This window comes from Vigna radiata, chromosome 9 (assembly GCF_000741045.1).
Source record: "Vigna radiata var. radiata cultivar VC1973A chromosome 9, Vradiata_ver6, whole genome shotgun sequence".
In the NCBI taxonomy this organism is placed as follows: domain Eukaryota; kingdom Viridiplantae; phylum Streptophyta; class Magnoliopsida; order Fabales; family Fabaceae; genus Vigna; species Vigna radiata.
The window spans coordinates 3,184,183-3,205,342 of NC_028359.1; the positions used below are offsets into that span (position 1 = coordinate 3,184,183).

The 21,160-nt window shown below is 33.8% G+C and overlaps 3 protein-coding genes across 3 annotated transcripts; all 3 read right to left on the reverse strand.

The window, feature by feature from the left end:
• Nucleotides 1-2,539: 2,539 nt before the first annotated feature.
• On the reverse strand, nt 2,540-7,572 carry LOC106774300 (bifunctional riboflavin biosynthesis protein RIBA 1, chloroplastic). Its single transcript, XM_014661247.2, has 7 exons — nt 7,045-7,572; nt 6,315-6,660; nt 5,998-6,219; nt 5,140-5,462; nt 4,589-4,718; nt 3,527-3,823; nt 2,540-3,172 (listed from the first exon to the last, which is right to left on the reverse strand). The coding sequence occupies exons 1-7, from the start codon at nt 7,086-7,088 to the stop codon at nt 2,903-2,905; spliced, it is 1,632 nt and encodes a 543-aa protein (XP_014516733.1). The 5' UTR covers nt 7,089-7,572; the 3' UTR covers nt 2,540-2,902.
• A 410-nt stretch (nt 7,573-7,982) lies between these two features.
• Nucleotides 7,983-8,994, reverse strand: LOC111242534. Its single transcript, XM_022786227.1, has 3 exons — nt 8,915-8,994; nt 8,740-8,843; nt 7,983-8,538 (listed from the first exon to the last, which is right to left on the reverse strand). The coding sequence occupies exons 1-3, from the start codon at nt 8,955-8,957 to the stop codon at nt 8,122-8,124; spliced, it is 564 nt and encodes a 187-aa protein (XP_022641948.1). The 5' UTR covers nt 8,958-8,994; the 3' UTR covers nt 7,983-8,121.
• Nucleotides 8,995-9,050: 56 nt separating this feature from the next.
• LOC106773106 (LMBR1 domain-containing protein 2 homolog A-like) lies at nt 9,051-21,147 on the reverse strand (the record flags this gene model as incomplete). Its single annotated transcript, XM_022786226.1, has 12 exons — nt 20,393-21,147; nt 20,095-20,171; nt 19,552-19,713; nt 19,171-19,384; nt 18,773-18,859; nt 18,551-18,690; nt 18,117-18,197; nt 17,865-17,929; nt 17,553-17,728; nt 9,605-9,735; nt 9,419-9,506; nt 9,051-9,128 (listed from the first exon to the last, which is right to left on the reverse strand). Coding segments are annotated over exons 1-12 (1,467 nt in total), but the record flags the coding sequence as incomplete, so codon positions are not given.
• Nucleotides 21,148-21,160: the final 13 nt, after the last annotated feature.

Below are 21,160 nucleotides of genomic sequence, written 5' to 3' on the forward strand. Positions count from 1 at the left end.
GCGATAAAAAACACCCCAGTCAATTACCCAAAAAAATTTGACCTTTCATGGATTGACAAATGCAAGTTGTTAATGTACTTGGAGTTTAAGATGTTTATGCCAAGCTATTAGACTTTAACCATATATACTCTTGGCATTCATCTAGTGAACTTGGAGTTATTAGTTGTAGCCTTAGAGATATTGGCTATTTTGGAAAGAAAATCAGGCAAGGAGTAACAATTTTCTTGGATGTGACTATATTTTGATAGTATGTGCACTTAGGAAGCCCTTGTCTTCCACATCCTCCTCCTCTAATGTCACGCCCTCCTCTTTCTCGTGTGATAATCATGACAAATGGTTTTTTGTCATGATTTTATTAATTATCAACTTTCTAGGTTTAAGTTACTAGGTTTAAGTTATTGGAACACCAAGAAGGTATGTGCTTAAAGTTTCCATGGAAGAGTCATGATTGGTCAAAAGTTGATCTATGATATGATCAAAGTTTGAATGTAAAGCACGAAAGATTATCATCATATAATATTTGTCAAGTATGTTCTTGATTTCCTCTAAAAGTTTGACTTCCAAAAACTTCCTCAGTTCTTCTACAACTAATTAAGCTTCAACTATGAAGGATATCACATAATGATCTATCATTTTGAGAGATGCTAGCTTATTTGTAGAAACATAGAAACGTTGGATATCATTGACATATATGTTTTAAGCTTTCTTAAAAAATGAGTGACATGTTTCGAAAGCTCTAAGGGACATAAAAAGTCTTGGTTTCACGGATTGTCACAATAAGACACAATTGGAAATATGCTTGTTTGCATTGTTTAATTTTTTCAATAGACATATATGACTTGCATCTTACTTAGGGTAGTCATAATGTCTTTGATATTATTTTTTTCCATTTAGTTCCTTGGAAGTAATGAAGGAACTTTGAAATAATGAAATAACACTTCCAATATCTATCTTTAATCAACGAAAAAAAAAAAGTGAAGAAATCCTAAAACAAAAAGGAAAAATAAAAACCTTAGAGTGACTTCCACAATGGTTGCTTCTAGACTTCACTTAAAATGAAATTTTGAGAGTTAGAACAAAGAGAGGGGTTCAGTGACGATTATGAAAGTGGCGCTATGATGTTCGGATGAGTGCGATGGCAAACGATGATTGGATGACGACGAATCGGTAAAGAATAATGGTTGATAATGTTGGACAGTTTCAAAAGGCAGTGAACAACTGCAAATAGAAGTGAACAATCGCAAATAGTGCTAATGGATAGAAACCAGTGTCAACAGATAAAACAATGTAAAAACCACTTTGAGACTAAAAATAGAGAAGATATAATTTTGAGGACTTGATACACATCTGAACTTCATGTTACATTTATAAGAACTATAATACAACCATCTAAACCGGGTTGGAAAACACTCACACACCACTCACCCAACTAATACAAAACTCACAACTAATTATTCTAACAATTATCATAATTAGTAATGTTTCTAAATTAAAATTAATTCATATTGGCATGTGTTTTTGTCTTTATTGGTAAACTATCTTTATAAATGTTCTTATGCTATTAACTTTAAATTCAGAGGAAATTCTAATAAATCACATCACAGTCTTTAAAATAGTATTAATCGCAGATTATGAAGGCTTTTACTCCTAAAACTCCCAAGAAGGCGAGAGCACAACTTCTACAAAAGCTGGACAACCCCTTTCACCAACAGCCTAGGTTTGAATAAACTTAGAAGTCTAGCAACATCACATGCAACACAACAAATTAAACAGATGCAAAATCACACATGTGAATAATGATACAAGTCAGAATCTAAATTTCATTTATAGGTAGTGTTCATAGCAAACAAACACAAGGCGCGTAGTGTTCATAGCCAGAGCAAAGAAACACAAGCCGCCAATCCCTTACCTTTTAAGCAGTCCTAGTTTTCTCAAATTGAAAATGAGTGGAGCTGAGGTTTGTCACTGGAACAAGAAAAACCTTTCCCCCACCCTCCAAAGAAAAATATATCGTCTTAACCAACTAATATAAATCAAATGGTCCCAGAACGAATTGTTTCCTCTTCTTTTTCTTTTTTTCTGCAATTAGCTTTAAACTTGGCAATTTTGTTATGCATAGCAGAAAATTAGCTTTGAACAATTCAATGTACAAAACATCACCTCATGGCCACATTTTTCAGTCCATTGAACCATACGACATCATGGCCTCAACTTCTTGCGAAACGATGCATTTTATCAAACAGTTTGGAGGCATCGTTGAAGGTCTATGGCCAAATTCAAGAAGTTCAAGAAATGCAAAACTCAAGGATATTGACCCTGATATTAATTTCCACATTGCAGAATATTATACAATAAAAAAAACTGAATGTAAATCCCATTACCTTAGTTGTTTATTCTAATCAAAGAACAACAGGAGAGGTGGCCCAGGATATTTTGAACGTTATTCCACTAATGGAAGACTTTAGAAAGGGTTTAAGAAAAAGACATTGTGTATGGAGGACAGTTTGGAATGGAGATGAGGGTTTTGGGTAACAAAAGCTCAGTGTAAAATTTGTACTTTTCATATATCGAACCTCTCTACAAATGCACACAATACTGTAAAATGGAACTACATAAAAGAGCACACCTTTATATATATCATGAACACAAAAGAAAGCAAGAAAGTGAACCTCAAATTTGTCTAGACAATGCCTGATATATCTTCTACGAGACTACGATATACATTACATGGCCCTTAATAAAGTTTAAGAGTGACAAATGTTTGTTGACGAAGCCTAATTTGTAGCCTGCCACAAGAAAAATCAGGCAAATGAATCAGAAAAATTAAATCATGAACCGTATGGAAAACCACTCTTTTTGTTGATTGTGACATAAAATTGTGTATCTGGCAGAAAAAGCAGGTTTACAGGCCAGGAGCAGCATTAGAATCATCACCACTGCCGGCTTTACCATTGCCACTGTCTGGATAGTTCAATCTGCTGTTAAATTCTGAGCCATATACGTGACCCAATTTCTCACGTTTGGTCTCTAAGTATTTCTTGTTCTCTTTTGTGATAAGTGATAACAATGGTATCCTACCGGAAATTGTCAAACCATAACCTTTAAGCCCCACATACTTTGCTGGATTATTTGTCATTAGCTTCATAGAACGAACACCCAAGTCTCTCAAAATCTGCAAATGCAATTTCAAATTCCAACCTTTTGACTCAATACAAAAAAATAAATCGTAGGAAATTATATCTCGAACCAGATATAGCATGCCAATGAACTTTCATCTCATTGTAAATTTTAACATTTCAATCACGAAAATGATATACATAGTAAATTTGTTGACTTCTGTGATAACTATGCTAAAAGTCAGATCTACATTAATTTCTAATTAGTTAACCAAGTCCAACTTTTATCCTCGGTGCAAAGAAATTAAATTCTATTCTAAATCACCATGAACTAAGAAGTGAGACTGTAAAAGAATCCAAAGGGTATAACATTCAATATTCCATTCATTAAGTATTTTTACTATAATTACCTGTGCACCAATTCCATACTCCCTTGAGTCAACAGGCAATCCCAACTCCTCATTAGCCTCTACAGTGTCCCGTCCATCATCCTGTAGGTTATAGGCACGAAGTTTGTGGCCCAACCCAATGCCCCTTCCTTCATGTCCACGAAGATAGACCAATACACCTCTACCAGCAGTTTCAATCTGTTGCATTGCAAGAGAAAGCTGATTTCCACAGTCACATCTAGCAGATCCAAATATGTCTCCTGTGAGACACTCTGAGTGTACCCTCACAAGTACATCATGCCCATCACCAATGTCACCCTGTTAAGCTATAAACAGTCAAAACCACGACCTGGCTAAAAGTTTACTATTAAGCAATTTAATTTTGTAAATGGAAAAAATTTAAACATAAGTTGAGCAAATTCTATTTTGCAAATGATTCAGGTCCATAAACTTACCAGCAAACACCTTGAAGACAAAATGATGAAAAAAACAAAGGCTGAACATCAATTTATCCCCATAGAAAGAAAATACTACGACGATGTTAGTTTAAATGATAATAATATGCTTGCATACATTTGTAATTCCTAAAGATAACATCGACTATCACCCCTATACTTTAAGAGCTTGGCCTTAATCCCAATAATTAAGATAAATACCTAAATTAATCACTTATTTAATAAGCTTTCATCACATGAGCCTATGCCATGAATTAAATAATGAAACTTATATGCTAAAAGAGTGTATTTAATAATTCTCACAGACACTTATTGAAATAAGCTTAAAAAAATTTATTATTAGTAGTAAGTCATTTTAATTTTCAGAAAGAAATTTGGAAATATCAATTTGCCCTAAAAGAAAAAGGTTGGATTTAAGCATAGCAATAAGGATATACTGCAGCGCTGTATGATTAACATAGACGAAGCTGCCTGGTGATTTTAATTCATGTTGTTATACGATACTGGCATCCTTTCTATTTTCATATTTTTTCGTTGTTATTTATTTAAAATATTCAGTCCAACTATCGACACTGTTCACACGTGATGCTAAAAATAATGGTCCAACATAAACACAAGCATTGCTCACCTTAACCATTGTAATATGCTCAATGCCATCTAAAAGCGATCTATAGCAGTTAGCTGTAAATGGCCCCCACATTGTTGGTATTACTGCAGAACCAGCAGGCTCTACCAGTTTATCTCTCTTCCTTCTATACCTGCAACAAAAATAAGTCAATCTCTCGAGTATTCAAAGAAAATCTTCAGGAAGCAAAACCCAGGGAAAAGAGACTCGTGTAAGGAAAAAAAGAAATAAAAGCACAAAATCAAATAAGCATTGAGAAAATTTTAAGGGTTTATATAGATTCTGTTTTTTTTTTTGTTCACTGGCACTCTAATTCTGGGACATATAATGGAATAAAAATAAAATTGAATTTCTGTTAGCATAATGTTATTTGAAAAATTCGATTGTAAATAAATATTTAAATAAAATATACTTCATAAGCAATCATGTCAAAAGTATAACAGAAAGACAACTTTTGGTATTTTATATTATAATATTTTCAGTGGCCGAAACTCACTTAAAAAGATATCATAAACATGCATACAGTCAATGTTTCACGAAATATAAACACATACCTTATCAAGTCAGCAATAGATACAATTTTTAAATTTTCACGCTCTGCAAACTGGCGAAGCTTAGGTAATCTAGCCATTGAACCATCATCATCCACAATCTCACACAGAACTGCTGCAGGATTCAGACCAGCTAGTATGGCAAGATCAACTGAAGCTTCTGTATGTCCAGCTCTCTTCAGCACACCACCATCCCTGTACATTAGTGGGAAAATATGGCCTGGGCGGTTGAAATCACTTGGTTTCGAATCTTTGGATGCAAGGGCCAAGACTGTCGTAGCCCTATCACGAGCTGACACCCCCGTGGTAGTACCATGTTTAGCATCCTGCAAGTACAAGGTAAAGCGTTAAAGTATAGAAAGATACATCAATAATTTCCTTAATGGTACCAAAATACAATTCCATAACATTGTATGATTAACTGCATCTTAGGATGCATCTTCCAAACAAATTGAAATGTACCAGCTTAGTTGCTACACTTTGTACTTTCAGGATTTTGATTCATTTGGACGTGAAAATATTTCAATATCACGAGTGTTTTTAATGGGGAAGCAAACATGAATTTAAATTCAGTAAGCTTTGTTAACATGATGCAGGCCAGTAAATGATGAAATGATCTGCAAATATTTGGAAATATTCGATACTAAATGTAATAAAGTCGCACTGAATTCCTAACCAACTATATGGCATATCCAAGGACAGCTTCAAATAAGACAAATCATTCTCTAGAGTTAACTACCTTGAGTATCTCGTTAGGCAATGAAGTGTAACGCTTCTAGCTAACATTAACAAAGGAGGAGCATCATCATAGAGACACAGAACAACTACAGACGTATAATGCATGCACCAAATTGTACATACCACTGTTACAGTGAACGCTGTGCGAAGTTTCTCATCATTATACTGACTGTTTACCATCAAAGGAAGTTCCAATCTCTCCAAATCTTCCTCCTTCATGCTTATACAAACTATCCCTGTTCCATGCTTCACAATAAAAGCCATGGCCTCAGGTGTAACCAACTCCGCAGCCATAATTACGTCTCCTTCATTTTCCCTATCCTCGTCATCTACAACCAAAACCATCTGAAGCACAAATTTAGTTCATATATACAAAACCAAAACCTTTCCCCTTCACTAAACAGAAAAAGACAGATCGCATGAACAGAGAAAGCAACAACCTTTCCATTCCTAACGTCTTCAATGGCCTCCGGAACGGATGCAAAACCTTCTGTTGGAGTGTCGAAGTCATACTCGTCATCATCATCAGAAAAACCACTGCCTACTGGCACTGCTGTGTCTATTCCCGGAGTTCCAAATGCTACAATATCACGTCGCCCTTCAGTTCCCACACCATTGCTGTTGGGATAAGATCCCAAGACTCCTCGTCCAGAGGTCAATGTAGCTTTAATTCTACAAGTAGCACTGGAGACACTGGAGTTGAGTTGGACAAAGGCCAAATCCGACCCATGTCCATTGAGAGAGAATTTGTGCAACCCAGTAAACAATTTCAATTGTTTGCATACGCTACATCCAACAGGAAAACAGCCAAAAGGTATACAATTAGCAATTTTGACATCCAAAATGTGCTATCACAGACACAACATGTGCATATGATGATATATAAAACCCCCAGCTCCAGAAATTAAACATGTTTCATTGAATTCACACTAATATCCTCAAATAAATTCACAGAATGGACATCCAAAAATCAGAACTGAAAATTATGCCAATCTTAATTCCCTATCCTCAAATGAAGTGATATGCTAAACTGGAGTTATACAGAAACATCAAAATTATCACCAACACGGGCTAAACAAAACAAAACATTCGTAATGTAATTTTTTTTTTCAAAAAAAAAGAGAGGGGAAATGGTGTATGAAGTCTTGAAATGGGGAGATGGAAACAAACCTAGGGCGGTAGAAAGGAGTGGATAGACTGATAGAAGAAGCCATTTGCGTTGAAGGGTTTTAGCGAACTTCTTTGCGTTGCGTAATTCGAATATCCCAAAAAATCACACCCTCCTTACCTTTTCTTTTTCGTCAATTCATCAGTACAAAGACTGGTTATGCGGACGATCCGACCCGTTTAAGGTCCGCTTTTAAACTGACGGATAAGTCCCAACCCACGAAATAAACGGATTTTTTTCTCGCCAAAGCTTTCAGATAGCACCGCTTCGCGGGTTCAAATAATAATAGGTAAAATATATTTTTTCCAACAGCTGAGGCGCCACCGCGTGTTTGCACCGGCAACGGAGTCAGCAGCGGCGATGTCTCTGCCTCTTGGCGCTGAAGGCGGCAGGTCTTGAAAATGGATCCGCAAACGGTACCGGATCCGAACCGGTTTACCCACCTCTAATGAACATACAAAAACGTGGTGTGGCCACTGTAACTGTAACGATGGACCACCATAATTACATGAGTGAACATTTTCGGTTTTTCTTCCTATTTATGCTATTTTACTCACGATAAATTTATTCTCAAACTAAAATTATTTATTTAATCATCATCCTTGTAAATTGGATTCCGCAACTGTAACAAATACTAATGGAATTTGTGGGTGGTGCGTGGAAAACCTGTCGTAAGAAAAAAAGAGCATTAATTTCAATGAATGGACAGATTAACTATTACACACCATGCTCTTTTATTTGAAACTCTAGACACTTCCTCCATACTTGTATTAATATTATTTAACCAATGTGAAATAAGAAAAAATCTTTACTAATTTCATCACCATTAAAATATTAGTAGCCTAAATTTTCCTACTATTCCAAAGTAAAAAATTGAGACAGATAATTCATGAAAAATATGATGTTATGAAGAATTACTGTTACATGCTAAGAGCATTTCTTCAAACTATGTCCACATTTCTTGAAACTTGAAGTTCAACATAATGTAACATCTGGGCACATTTCTATCAGAGGAGAAAATTTGCTAATACACATTTTATCTTGCAAATGGCAATTCCCTGAAGTCCAGCATGATCATTTCAGTCATGAGAATCCCTGTATTCAGGAGGGGGATGTTTCAATCTCTCAAATATCTCGTCGAGGGAATCAGATGATGGTTTCGAGTTTAGAATTGACTCGGGAGCATTAGATATAGGGATAAATCTCTTGGAATCAATGTTAGATCTCAAACTTTTAAATCCATGCATCATTGATTCCCATCTTGAGGCTAACACCGATGATGATGATGATGATGGTGCTGAACTTGTGCTCTGAGAATGATTACCATCACTTGTAAAGGAGGAAGAAACTCCTTCTTGGGTCAAGTCTTTTCTAGACACTTCCTCGTTGAGGTTTGTCCTCAAAGCTGCATATTTTCTGTTGCCAAATTTTCTACTCCTGTCATAGTCTTCACTTTCTACTCCCAGAATGTTGCTAGTGTCACTCTCATCCTGAGCCTGAAGATGAAAAAGAAGGAGGGATGGTTAGTTGCAAAAGACTATTGCTTGTGATACTTGTACAGATCTTTGTTCTGTTGCTGATCAGATTTTCTTGGTTCAGTAATACAATAAGCTTAAGAATTTGAGCAAGTTTCAAAATTGGCACGCATTCTAAGATTTTAAGAAAAATGATGATGGGCAGTGGTTTTAGATGCATACCGTGGCCTTGCTGGATGACTCAACATCCATAGTTATGCTGAAATTTCTTGCGAGAGGGAAAAGAAGTTCACCAACTTTGTGGCCTTGCTGGAGTAGAGAACGTTCTGAGGAAAGGTAATAAATTAGATGTAATGGAGTTACTGCTCCAAAATTAAGGAAAAAGGTTTGAACTGACCTCTCTGCAAGAGTATTACCCCAGATGGGTCAAATCCATCCATATCTTCTGCATCATCATTGAACTTAAATATTTTCAGATTCCCACAATACTTTATGACCCGATCAAAAATATTTGCTGCTATTAGTGAAGTATATATAACCATAATTAAGGGGTAAATTTTGTTGAATCCTTTCCCGAAAAAGGGAACGGCGTCATTGATTCTTCCCATTTTCTGCACAAAAAACAATTGAGTATTTCAGCAATACTAGGTCAGGAAATTAATTAGCTAGGTGAAGCTATTTTGAATAATGTGCATGTAGTAACAGATTCATTGCAGGAATTTTCATGTTATGATTCTTATGGTTGTTTGATGGAAACACTGTCCTAAGTTTCTTGCTACTGTTTTTATAAGAGCTAGAATACATAGTTTCTCTAGGTATATGAATTGAAAAGAAGAGTTATAAGAAGAGAAGATGATGACTTTTAGAACAACAAATTAGGCAGCAGTAAATAGTAGAATACTTTCTCAAAAACGGTTTTTCTATTCCCTCCAATATTTATGAGATTGAGAAAGTTGTAGGAGATGGGTGGAGCATATCTAGCAATCATCCTGAAAAAAAAATACATGAAAAGGCAAATAATTTAGAATGATTATAAATTTTACAGAAATGATTAAAAAATGGAATATTTATAGAAAGCGATACTTACGAGCATATCATAAGCAAGCTTACTGAGCTTGTTTGTTTTGGAGTGAGTGAGTAAAACATCATCGTTCCCATTTTAAACAAGGAATAATATGTACAAATACACATATACATCAAGGGGATGAAAGCAGCTAACTGGGAAAAATTCAAGCAGTCGTTTATCAGGAAAATGAACAAAGAAAACTATTAATTTCATGCATGACTCTACTTAAGCTGTATGTAGATGGCAAAACCGATACTTCTAGAAATGTTTCATCTTTCTCATAGGAAAAGTTGTCTTTTCTAAACAAAATTATCTCATGCACAAATGATTTATTACTATTTCTTTTAAATTTATTTTTTAATTTATCTATAAACAATTTTTTTAAAAATGTTTAGGTAAAATAACAATAAACCTTCTACAATTAATATTGTTGATAGTAACCACATTGGTTTCTCATCTACATGCACTTCTCCACCAGTTCGCCCCCTAGTTGATGTCCTTCTCCACTCTCTTCGTTGCTGCAAACATTCTCCCCTGCTTGCACTCTCGTGACCCTACATCACTGCTCATTTTGTCCTTCTTTTTGAACCAGCAAATTCGATGTCGCTCAACCTAGTGTCACCTCCATCTCTTTGCTTTAGCCTATTGCCACTATAGTATTCTAGGCGCTCCACTTGTATAGGCTTTGCACAGTCACAAATCTCTTTGCTAATGTCATATTTGTTTTTTTTACAGCAACATGAAGCAGAGTCAGAAGTGACTACTAAAAAAAAGATTGTCTCTCGAGGATCCATTGGTCACATTGAGGGAGGTTGTTACATCTATAGGTACATGCCCAATGGAGATTCCATGGGATGCCACTATTTTTACCTAGCGAACTTTGATTATGCATACATGAATCTGATTTGAATGAGATCTTAATAGGCAATCAAGATTAAACATATCTATTGTGCAATTGTGGATGTTGTAAGTTAACTTTTAATCTTTTTTTTGTTACCTTATACACATTGAGGATGTTATTAATGTATTAAATTTAGGTACTTGTATGATTTGTGCTTGGAAAGGAGAAATGATGACACATATGAGTTCATAGACCCTTAAGTCACGTAAAAAGATGAATGTACATCAAATATGTCATACTAGATGGATGTATAATTAAGTAAGTTTATCCTTATTTAATAAGTTTTAGTTTTAGACTTTTAAATGTTTTTAACTAATTTTGAATGCAATCCTCATTCACAACTACTAGTTATATTAGGTACCAGATCGTACTACTACAAGATTTTACTCCTTGCATAGAAAACCCTTCAGTCACTTGAAAAATATAATAGATACATAAGTCTATTTTTTAAAAAATCTTACTACTTCATTGATCTTGAACATACAATATCATGTTTTCTAACATTAAATGTTATTATATTTAGTGTTTTTAGTGGATAAAGCATATTGAGTGGTAGATCAAGTGTCACAACTTAATATACAGATCCTGAAGGTATTTATAATATTATATGATTCATTTACTTTATGTATATTATCATATAATTTATCTAATGAGTTTAATTATGGTGTGTTAGAAAAAGAAGAAGGTGGACATCTTGCTTCAATAAATGATTTTGATAATGATGTTTCATTGAGAAGTGTTGAAGATTAAAAGAGTGCTTGGATTCAAAAGATACATTAAAGACTTAACAATTTAGTTATTAAAGTTTGTAATATGTGTATTATATTTAATTTAGTAGTTTAAGAGTCAATAGGTAGAACCCAAGTAGCATAACACTCAAAAAAAAGTTTTATTTTTCATAAAAGTCTATGTGATATTATCACTAATGATAATCGATTATCCAATTAAAATCAAGAATTTCAAAAATGCCTTATCACACTAAGAAATTGTTATTTGAAAACATTTATGGAATAATTTATTATCACTTATGATAATTGATTATGAGTGGTAGTTGTGAACCTGAGACTCTTAGTTTTCTGACTTAATTTTTAAATGTAAGAGTGATAATGTTAATTCTTACCATTATTTAAGCATCATTTTAGTGGCAAAATCAACTCCTTCATAGCTTTTACTTTGTTTTATCCTCACATTTAGTGTGTTTTCTAGTTTTCTTGTGTTTATTTAGTATATGCTTGTTTTTACCTCTAATCTCTATGTTTAAGTGTGTGAAATAAAGGAATAGGAAGCAATTCTAGTGGAGGAAAACAAGCAAGAACTCAAGGGAACATGTTTTGGGACAATAAAAGATCAATTTGAAGCAAATACCCATGTTGGACGCCTTTGGATTCGCACAAGAGCCTCAATTTTAGAATGCTGTCAAAACCGCCCGAGCTGGGCGCCAGAATTCCAAGCTGGGCGCCAGAGTTGCAGAGAGATTCCAGGCTGGGCGTCACAGAATGGGGCTGGGCGCCAGAGAATGGGGCTGGGCGCGAAAACTTGTTGTAACTCACTTCTGAAGCAGTGAAAAGTCGCGTTGGGCGCCAGGAATCCGAGCTGGGCGCGAATTTTCGCTGATATGTCAAAATNGGTTATTTAAACATGGGTCTCGCGATTTTTGGGAGTCTTCTCTTCCTACACTTCATTCTTCACCTAGAGAGATTGGGAGAGGCCCTTGGAGGTTGTTTGGGGTGTTGGGAAACTCTCTCACTCCTCCTTGGGTCTTCAAGCTTCTTCAATGGTGATTTTGCCCCTTTTGGGTTGAGGAAGAAGATGGGTCACGAATTGGAGATGGATATGCGAAGGGGAGGCGCAAATGGAGCATGAAGCAGCTGCCAAGAACCTTGGGAAAGGCTTTGCATCTTCTCTTTGGTTCCAATTTCTTCCATATCTCTTCAATTTTGTAGAACCCTAAGTTCTCCACCATGGAGGGTTTTTCCTATTTGTTGAGATTAATTGTAAAACATAGAATTCTTATGTATTTTGTGATGTTAATGATATATGTTTTTCCATTTCAATGTTAGTATTTGATTTCTATGCTTAATGCTTGTTGTGGCTTGATCACCCATGGCTTGAATTGTAGTTCTTGATGTATTGAAAGATATGACTTGAACTTAGAACTGAAATTGAACACCTAATTGATGGAATTGAGTTGTTTGTAAATGCATGAGAATGAAGTGGATGAACTCTAATCTTGACAAATTGTAAATACACTATGTTAAATTTCTTGCACACCAACTGTTTGATAAAATACCAAAAAGAGTTTGTTGTGTTTTTTGTGCACTTTGATGTCTAATTGAGTTAAAAAAGGAAGAGTTGTCATGTGTTACACAAGTCCCTTGAGAAAGAACGATATTTATCACTTGCTACGCTGCGACCGATGCACTTGCCGTTGGTTTTGTAGTATTAACAAAGAGTTTATAAATACTTAACTTAAACCCAAATTAAAAGAAATTTTCACGAAGAGTATTAGAGTTGTGTGCTTAAGGGAAACTCTCTTTGTTTGTGAAAAGGAAGTTTGTGTTACTTGGTAATTGTAGAAGAAGTGTTTTTTCTTAGTGTGTTTAAGTGATGGAGTAGATCTACAAAACAGAGTCAAGTTGTTCATCTTTTGTGTGTAAAAAGGAAGTATCTTTCATCTCTTATCTGCTAAGAGAGGTGATTTCTAATCTCAATCTTTATTTCTTTATTGTAAATTGTTACTTATTTTAGTAGAAAGGTTAATCCTTCTTTTGGAGAAATTAACACTTGGACCTAGGGTCTTTTGATCCAAACTAGTACAAAAATTACCTATGTAAGTTTTTTTCCCTTCCCTCGTTTGTTTACTTACTTTTATTAAAATCAGTTTTTCATATTATTTGAAGAAATTTTCTAAAAGCAAAAATCTGTTAAAAAGGAAGCAATTTTTAAATAGGAATTAATTCACCCTTTTTTGGTTTTGCCACGTTCTAAATATTTTGCTGCACACTTTCTATAATTGGTATAAGAGCTTGCTTTGATATTCTTTTGAATTTTTCAAAAATGGTTGACAAAACCAAGTTTATATCGAAGGTGCCTCCATCAACAAACTTCCACTTTTTACTAGTAATAACTATGCATTTTGGAAAGTCAAAATGCAAATGTTTTTGGGGTCTATTAACATGGGTGTTTGGGAAGCTGTTGTGAATGGTCCATATTGTTCCTACTATTACTATTAATGTTGTGCAGGAAGAAAAACCTTATTTGGGGTTTGTTCCTTCTAGACTTTGCTGAAACATATTATATATCTCCACATTCATCTCTTTTAACATCATATGTTTCTTTTTCTAGTAACCACATTATTGTTAATTTAAAAATAGAGATTAATTTATAATTAATAAGAGTAAGTAGCTAAAACCTTGGTAACTAATGTCAAAGACCAATTTAGACTCTAATTAGCAAACCAATTATAATTTTTTTTTATCAATAATAGAGACTGTTTTAGATACTGATAACGTTCATTTTTACTTGCTTTTTGTGTTTATTGTCATGAATAAATCAACTCTTTTGTAGCTTTAATCTTGTTTTATCCTTAAGTTTAGTGTAATTTGTATTGTTTTGTATTTTAGTTGTTTTATACTTGTTTTACCTCTTACCTATTTGTTTATAAGTGTAAAATAAATTAATAAGGAGCAATTGTAGTGAAGGAAAACAAGCAAGAACTCAAGGGAGCAAGTTTTGGGATAAGAAAAGATCAATTTTAAAGCAAATACCCATGTTAGGTGCTTTTGGGATCACACAATGCTTAAAATTCAGAGTGATGTCAAACTGCCTGGGATTGAGAATGGAATAGTAGGGTTGAGCATGACCAGGATAAAGTTGAGCAGTGGTTTGATAGAGAACTCCTTGTATGTTATAATTGATGGTGCTCAATGGTACCAATATGACGCTGAGCGGTGGCATCGCTGACATGTCAAATTGGGGATCCTCTTCATCCCACACTTCACTCTCAGCCTAGGGTGACTAAGAGAGGCCATTGGAGGTTGTTTAGGATGCTAGGAAGCTCTCCTAGTCCTCCTTTGGTCTTCAATCTTCATCATGGTGTTTTCCCCTTCTTAGGATTCATGTAGGAGAAGAGCTATGAGTTAGATGCATTGACGGGAAGGGGAGGCGCAACTAGGGCATGGAGTAGTTGTTAAGAACCTTAAAAGAGGGCTTGCATCTTTTCTTTGGTTTTCATTTCTTCCCTATCTCTTCAATTTGTAGAACCTTAAGCTCTCATGGAGGGCTAACCCTATTGGTTGAAATCGGATGTAAAACATGGAACTTTTGTGTAATTTTGTGTTATTAATAATATATGTTTTTCCAATTCATGTTAGTATTCAATTTACATGCTTAATACTTGACGTTAATAGTATGCATGCTTGATTTGTGGTTCTTGATGTATTGAAAAATATGACTTGAATCTAAACTTGAAAATTGAATGACTAATGGATATTTCCATCTAGGAATAGAACATGATTCATTTGTAATCTTAAACTCTTGAACTTAATGCAAGGTTGCTTGTTGAGGATTCAAGGGATTGAAACTTGATAAATTATCATAGACTCAAAGTCATTAGGGATAGGATTTGAGTATGTTTGTGAGTTGATTTTGACTTGAATATGGAATTGAAATGTTTGTCAATGCATGAGAGTGAAGTGGATGAACTCTAGTCGTAATAAACTGTAAATACTTTATGTTACATTCCTTGCACACCAATTGTTTGATGAAAATACCAAAACATAGTTTCTTGTGTTTTTGCGAACTTTGTGGTCTAAATGTTTTTATATATGTCCTTAGTTTTTGGAGAGAGTTCTTTTAAAGCTGAGTCTTTTTAATCTCTTAAGTTATCTTTTGTCTCATTCATATTGGAATTTTCTCATATTGCTTTTGGTACTACTAATACTTTTCCGAGCACATCTTGTATGGATATCTCTGAAGCAACTTCTAACAATGGCTTTTTTGTTCCTGAATCAAGGTCAACTCTAAAACTTAGCTATGTTTTTAATGTTTCTTTTAATAAGGGCATCTTTATTCCCTTGTAAGGTTTTTTGCTCTATAAATTAGTCATGTTTCTAAAGCTAATCCTAACAAGGGTATTTATGTTCTTGAGTTAGAGACAACTCTATAAATTAGTTGTTAAAATAATTTCTTCCATATATGATATTAAAGGAGACAAACACAACCTAACTTGATCTAAGAGCATCACCAATCGCTTAAGTTAGGGGTAGGTGCTCCTTCTTTTGATACCTTTGAACCCTTGATACATTTGAGTTAGGGGAAAGTGTAAGACCATTATAGTTCCTAAAGAACAAAGCACATAATTAGGAGTGATGAAAGGCCAATATCAAAGACTTCTGGGGAATTCATTTATTTAGCTCACATCAGATGTGCCATAGCCTATGTTATGAGTGTAGTTAGTTAGTTCATGCATGATCCAAGTGAAAGATATTTACAAGCTATGAAAAAATCTTTCAATATTTGAAGACAAGTTTAGGAAGGGAGTTATTGTTCAAAATGAATGAAAAACTAAAAGTGGAAGTGCGTACTAATGCAAATTATGTAGGGTCTATCATAGATAGGAAATCCACCTTAGGATATTGTATGTTCTTAGGTGGGAATTTAGTGACTTGGAGAAGTAATAAACAAAATGTTGTTGCAAAATCTAGTGTAAAGAAAAAATTTTGAATAATGGCACATGGAGTGTGTGAATTGTTATGGTTGAGAATTATTCTAAATAATCTTAAAGTGATAAGTGATGAACCTATGATTCTTTTTGTTCTGATAATAGGTTAGTCATTAACATTTCTTGCATTTAGTTCAACATGATAAAGCTAAACACAAAGAGAGAGATCGACACTTTATTATAGAGAACTTGATAATGGCATTATCACTACTTCTTATGTACCTTGTAGGGATGAAAAAAATACTCATGAATGTTGGTAGTAGATAGTTAGTATTCGTGAGTATTTATTATCCACAAATAACAAGTTGTGAAGTTTAATATTCGTTTATAAATGGATCAGATGAGGTATCATACTACTTATACTTACAAGTATATGTTACTCACAAAAATTAAAATTAAAACTTAAATTATATTTCATTAGGTTAAATTTAATTAAAATTTAATTTATATTTTATTAGATTAATTTAATTAAAATTTAATTTATATTTTATTTGGTTAATTTAATTAAAATTAAAATATAATTTATATTTAATTTAATTTATATTATATTTTATATTTTTTTATAATTTCATTTAAATTTATAAAGTATTTTTTTTAAAACTTATAAATATATTTTAAATAAATACCCGACAAGTAATAATTGAATTTTTTTGCTAGAGTCGGATTAGCACGTAGATAGAATCCGACTTAACCTATTGTTATCTTATGTGGGCTTCAGTTAGCAAATTTATTTATCAAAGTTTTTCCAGTAAATGATTTTATGATCTCACATGAGCTGCTGGAAATAACAGATATTTATTCCCAGGGATGAATTGTTAATAGGATATTATGTATACTACTAGAATATGTTAGAAGCTCATAGATGATTCTTCGTATCTTTGTAATTATTATTATAGGTTAGGGTTACAAATTAATTAATTAATTAATTAATTAAAAATCTTCTTTCTTTTATGATAATTCTTTCAAGTAATATCAATAATTCGAACTCACAAAATCCAATGGAACTTCATTGGATTATGGTATTAATGACTAAGTGAAACTTGAGTATCATAGGAAAAAAATTGGATAATGATAGTTAGATAACATTTTTTTGACAACATTTGAACATTGATTATGTGTGTCAATCTGTGATTGGTCTCACAATAATGTTTATGATTATTATTATTGATTGTAGAGTAATTTTTGACCAATCACATATTGACACATAATCAATGTTCAAATATTGTCAAAAAATTATTATCAAAATATCATTATCTCAAAAAAAATATAGCATTGACAGGAGGAAAAGTTAAGAAAATTACTTTATTTCAAAGAAAAGTATATTGGAAAAAGCCTACAAAAATTACCTGCACAAGCACTTCTTGCTGTCCAGCAGCGTGTACTAGGATAGAGAAAAGGGATAAATCAACTCCACTGGTTAGTATGGTAGCCTCAGCTAATAGAATTGCAAAGGACATCACGCCCAATACAACAGCCAATGATTTCTCAACATGTTTCCATAATATGCATTTCCATAGAAACTCTGACAAATTTACATTTCAGTCAGATATAGTGCTTCTCTTTATTACCTAACAAGAAACTTTTTGTGCACATCTAAACTCTAATACTTTTGTAAAAGAGTAGAAAGAGCTCTCATAAATTTAATAAGCGGAAAGTACCACATGTTTCCAAAAATGCACCTACTTTGCCTATGCGTTCAGGCCTAAAGCATGAAGTATATTTCCTGCAACAGGAAGAAAAAATTACTTTTAAATATATCTTTAATCTCACAATAAATAGCACAGATACTCTCTTCCCATGTTGCTTTCAAATTTGCTGGCTAGAAGAACCCTTTTGTCTCACAAAGTTTGCTTACTACATGCATAATTTGTTCACTGTCAAAAGAACAGACCATGAAGGTTAAGACAAACCATCCTGTAGTATCACGACGCTCATAATTCTTTATGGTATCCTCCAGCTCAAGGGCTTCTAAGACAAATTTTGTGTATTCACTGCAAAAAGATAACAATAAAGATAATAATAGTAAGATATTCATAACACAGATTTACGTAGGACATGCAGAGAATATATGTATCTATTGAAAATAAGAATATTTATTATGGTATCTTGTATCAAATGGCCTTTCAGAAACGAACACATCATCACATAAACCAAAATGTGTACAGCACAAGAGGACATACATGTACAAAAGATCAACTCATTAACCTATATTTTGCTAGCCATGTTGCTTTCAACTGTCAAGATTTCATGCAGTTTGAAGGTATTTCAATGAGGCAAAGGAGAAAAATCATTCCTACAAGAGTCTTGCATAACACTGGACCAACTTCTGTATATCAGTAGCTACCTTCTATATCGGTAGTACTGCTCACGAGCTCTCTTAAGACGACGTCTCAGTGATGCCATAGATTTTTCATCGCTGTCATAATCCATGTCACTTTCTCCGAGTCTTCCACCCTGTGGTTTGAAGGAGGGGTCTTCCTTCAACTGGAAAAACCAGTTATTTGAACATGTATATATCAGTACAACATTTTGAAGCAAAATACCAGCATGTATAAAAACACTTTACCATCTGAAGCAACATTCTGTCAATTATATTCATGTATGGTCTCAAAGAATCCCGCTTGGACATTTGCTTTGATGTTGCCTGTGTGATCTGACAATGGCACACCATGAAAAATCATATCTGCAAAGCATAAAGGATAAAAAAGAAAGCATTTCTCTTTATCATTGCAATGCAGATTTACTTTGAATGTTACTTATGAAGATGAAAGAATGCCAAACTTTCTACAGGTTTATTGAAGTCCTCAAATTGAAATTGGATCAATAATCATTGATATTGCAGGGCAGGATACTTAAAATTACATGGAAAGAGACAATGAATGCAAATTCAGAAGACTGTATACAGAATGGAAATTTAATTGTTAGAGGGTCATTGATTGTAGACAAATGGTATGAATAGCTTACAACAATAGCATTTGAAAAATTACGATGAGCATCATCTAATTTGACTGCCATTTTTGCAACTTTATGTGAGAGAACTTTTTGCTCAATGTTCCAATCTGCATTCAACCAGATGCCCTTTGGAATTTCACTCAAACCAAAACCAAGTAGAAATGCACCGGTAACCAGTCCAAACGTATTGGAGCAAGCCATGGCAAAACCCGAAATATTACCACTCCTGAAAATTACGTAACAATAAATTAGTAGAGAGGGTTAGCTTGCAATTATTTAAAAGTATGGCAGTGTGCAGAAAATTTGAAAGTTGGATATAAAATTAATTTGCAGATAACTATAAGTGTTCACATCCAATGATTCAAGTAAAGAATATAAAAGAAAGAAGCAGACCAATAATTTTTGTGTAAAGAAATCAGTAAGATGACTCCAAATAGTGCAACAGAACCGACAGACAGATAGAAAACAAGGTTGCCGTGTAAGCTGGTCCTCAATCTTTCTTTCACTGTGAAGTCTCCAGCATCTTCATAACCCTGAATAGTGGGAACCACAGCCCTGTTTAGAGAAATAATTTAATACAGAACTATGAGTGTGTATTTCTATTCACCTAGCTGCCATAAACATCCTAAATATTGCACCCAATTTCATATCAACTAGGATAACTCATGAAAAAAATCAAAATGTTTTCAATTACAAAAGTAATGGAAATATTCTAAATGTCGGTCTTATAGCTGCTACTGCTTCTTTCCTCCATGTGTGTGAGTTTATTTGTATATTTAACATGCTATAACTAACAAGGAAACAAAGGGTAGCTTAAAAGAAATTTGAATTTGTGTAGAAGACTTGATGGAAAAGCATACAAAAACATCGTATAAAGCTATTAAATTTCAGAGGAATTAGAGTCAAGTGGGACCAGATTATATGGAAGCAGCTTACCATGTAAGTAAGAAGGTACTCCAATATGACAAACTCCATAAGAAGGAAATTGCTCCACTCTCATAATTATTCAGTGCCTATCAATGAAGTTGCAGTGAATCAAATACTAAAAAGTAAATATCTTTTAATGAAAGACATAAACTCTATAACTTCATTCTATTTCTTTATTGATTACTACTCAACTAGAAAGCCATTTTCTTTGAATGTTTAACTCTATTTCTTGTCTCATGTACAGAAACAACAAAAACCACAGAAAACTGACATATATAAAGCTATAAACAAATTTGCATAGAAATACCGTCCAAATGTCTGCAGGGACGAGGATGACGATGGAGACAGAGCAGAACCAGGTGTATGCAACGGTGAAGAACACATATTTGGGTACATCAGGCCCAGAGAAATAATTCAAAGTAACAATGACCATGCCAATTGCCACGGGCAATGAGAACATGTAGAACACCCACATTTTAATGTTACACTGTCTTAGGTTTCACGTTATGCATGCATGCATGTCCCTTTTGTTTTTTTTTTTTTGTTTTTTTTTTTTTTGTATGTACAATAGTTTCCTCTCCTTTTCCAATCTGGAAAACAATGCAGAGAAGATGGGAAATTGAGAAAAGAATGTTCTGTTAGGACCTAAGTTGAAGAAGAAGGAGAACCGGTCAAGACGACGCCTATTTTGCTCTTCACTACCTCATTTAGCATGCTATTTCCCCCATCTGTCATTTCATTTGTAATTTTTTTATCATTTATAATTACATGACCGAATGTACTCAACTTGGATAATATTCATGTTTTAAATCTTAACATCTCTTAAATTCTAACTGGCCAATCCTTCATCTCTATAATTTATCAAAGATGACCCATTATATATAATTGGTGACAATACTGCTAATTATTTTTGTCTGTGTTTTCTTTAACAGAACCCTTTTGGTAGATGATTGGTTTATATCATTTCATGGGGTAAAAGTCTAGTTCTACTCTGTGATTATTGTTGACCCTGCATAACATAAATTTAGGAGAGATGTAGCTCATATTTTAATCACAAGTCAATAAATATATATAT

Bases quoted from the DNA above. Each gene is read 5' to 3' on its own strand.
- LOC106774300 (XM_014661247.2), bottom strand. From the start codon at position 7,088: ATGGCTTCTTCTATCAGTCTATCCACTCCTTTCTACCGCCCTAG. The intron at 5,463-5,997 runs GTATGTACAATT...TTGTACTTGCAG, and splicing joins CAGCGTTCACTGTAACAGTG to GATGCTAAACATGGTACTAC. The intron at 4,719-5,139 runs GTATGTGTTTAT...TTTTTGTTGCAG, and splicing joins TCTATTGCTGACTTGATAAG to GTATAGAAGGAAGAGAGATA.
- LOC111242534 (XM_022786227.1), bottom strand. From the start codon at position 8,957: ATGGATGGATTTGACCCATCTGGGGTAATACTCTTGCAGAGAG. The intron at 8,844-8,914 runs GTCAGTTCAAAC...ACCTTTCCTCAG, and splicing joins GGTAATACTCTTGCAGAGAG to AACGTTCTCTACTCCAGCAA. The intron at 8,539-8,739 runs GTATGCATCTAA...TTTCATCTTCAG, and splicing joins AGTCATCCAGCAAGGCCACG to GCTCAGGATGAGAGTGACAC.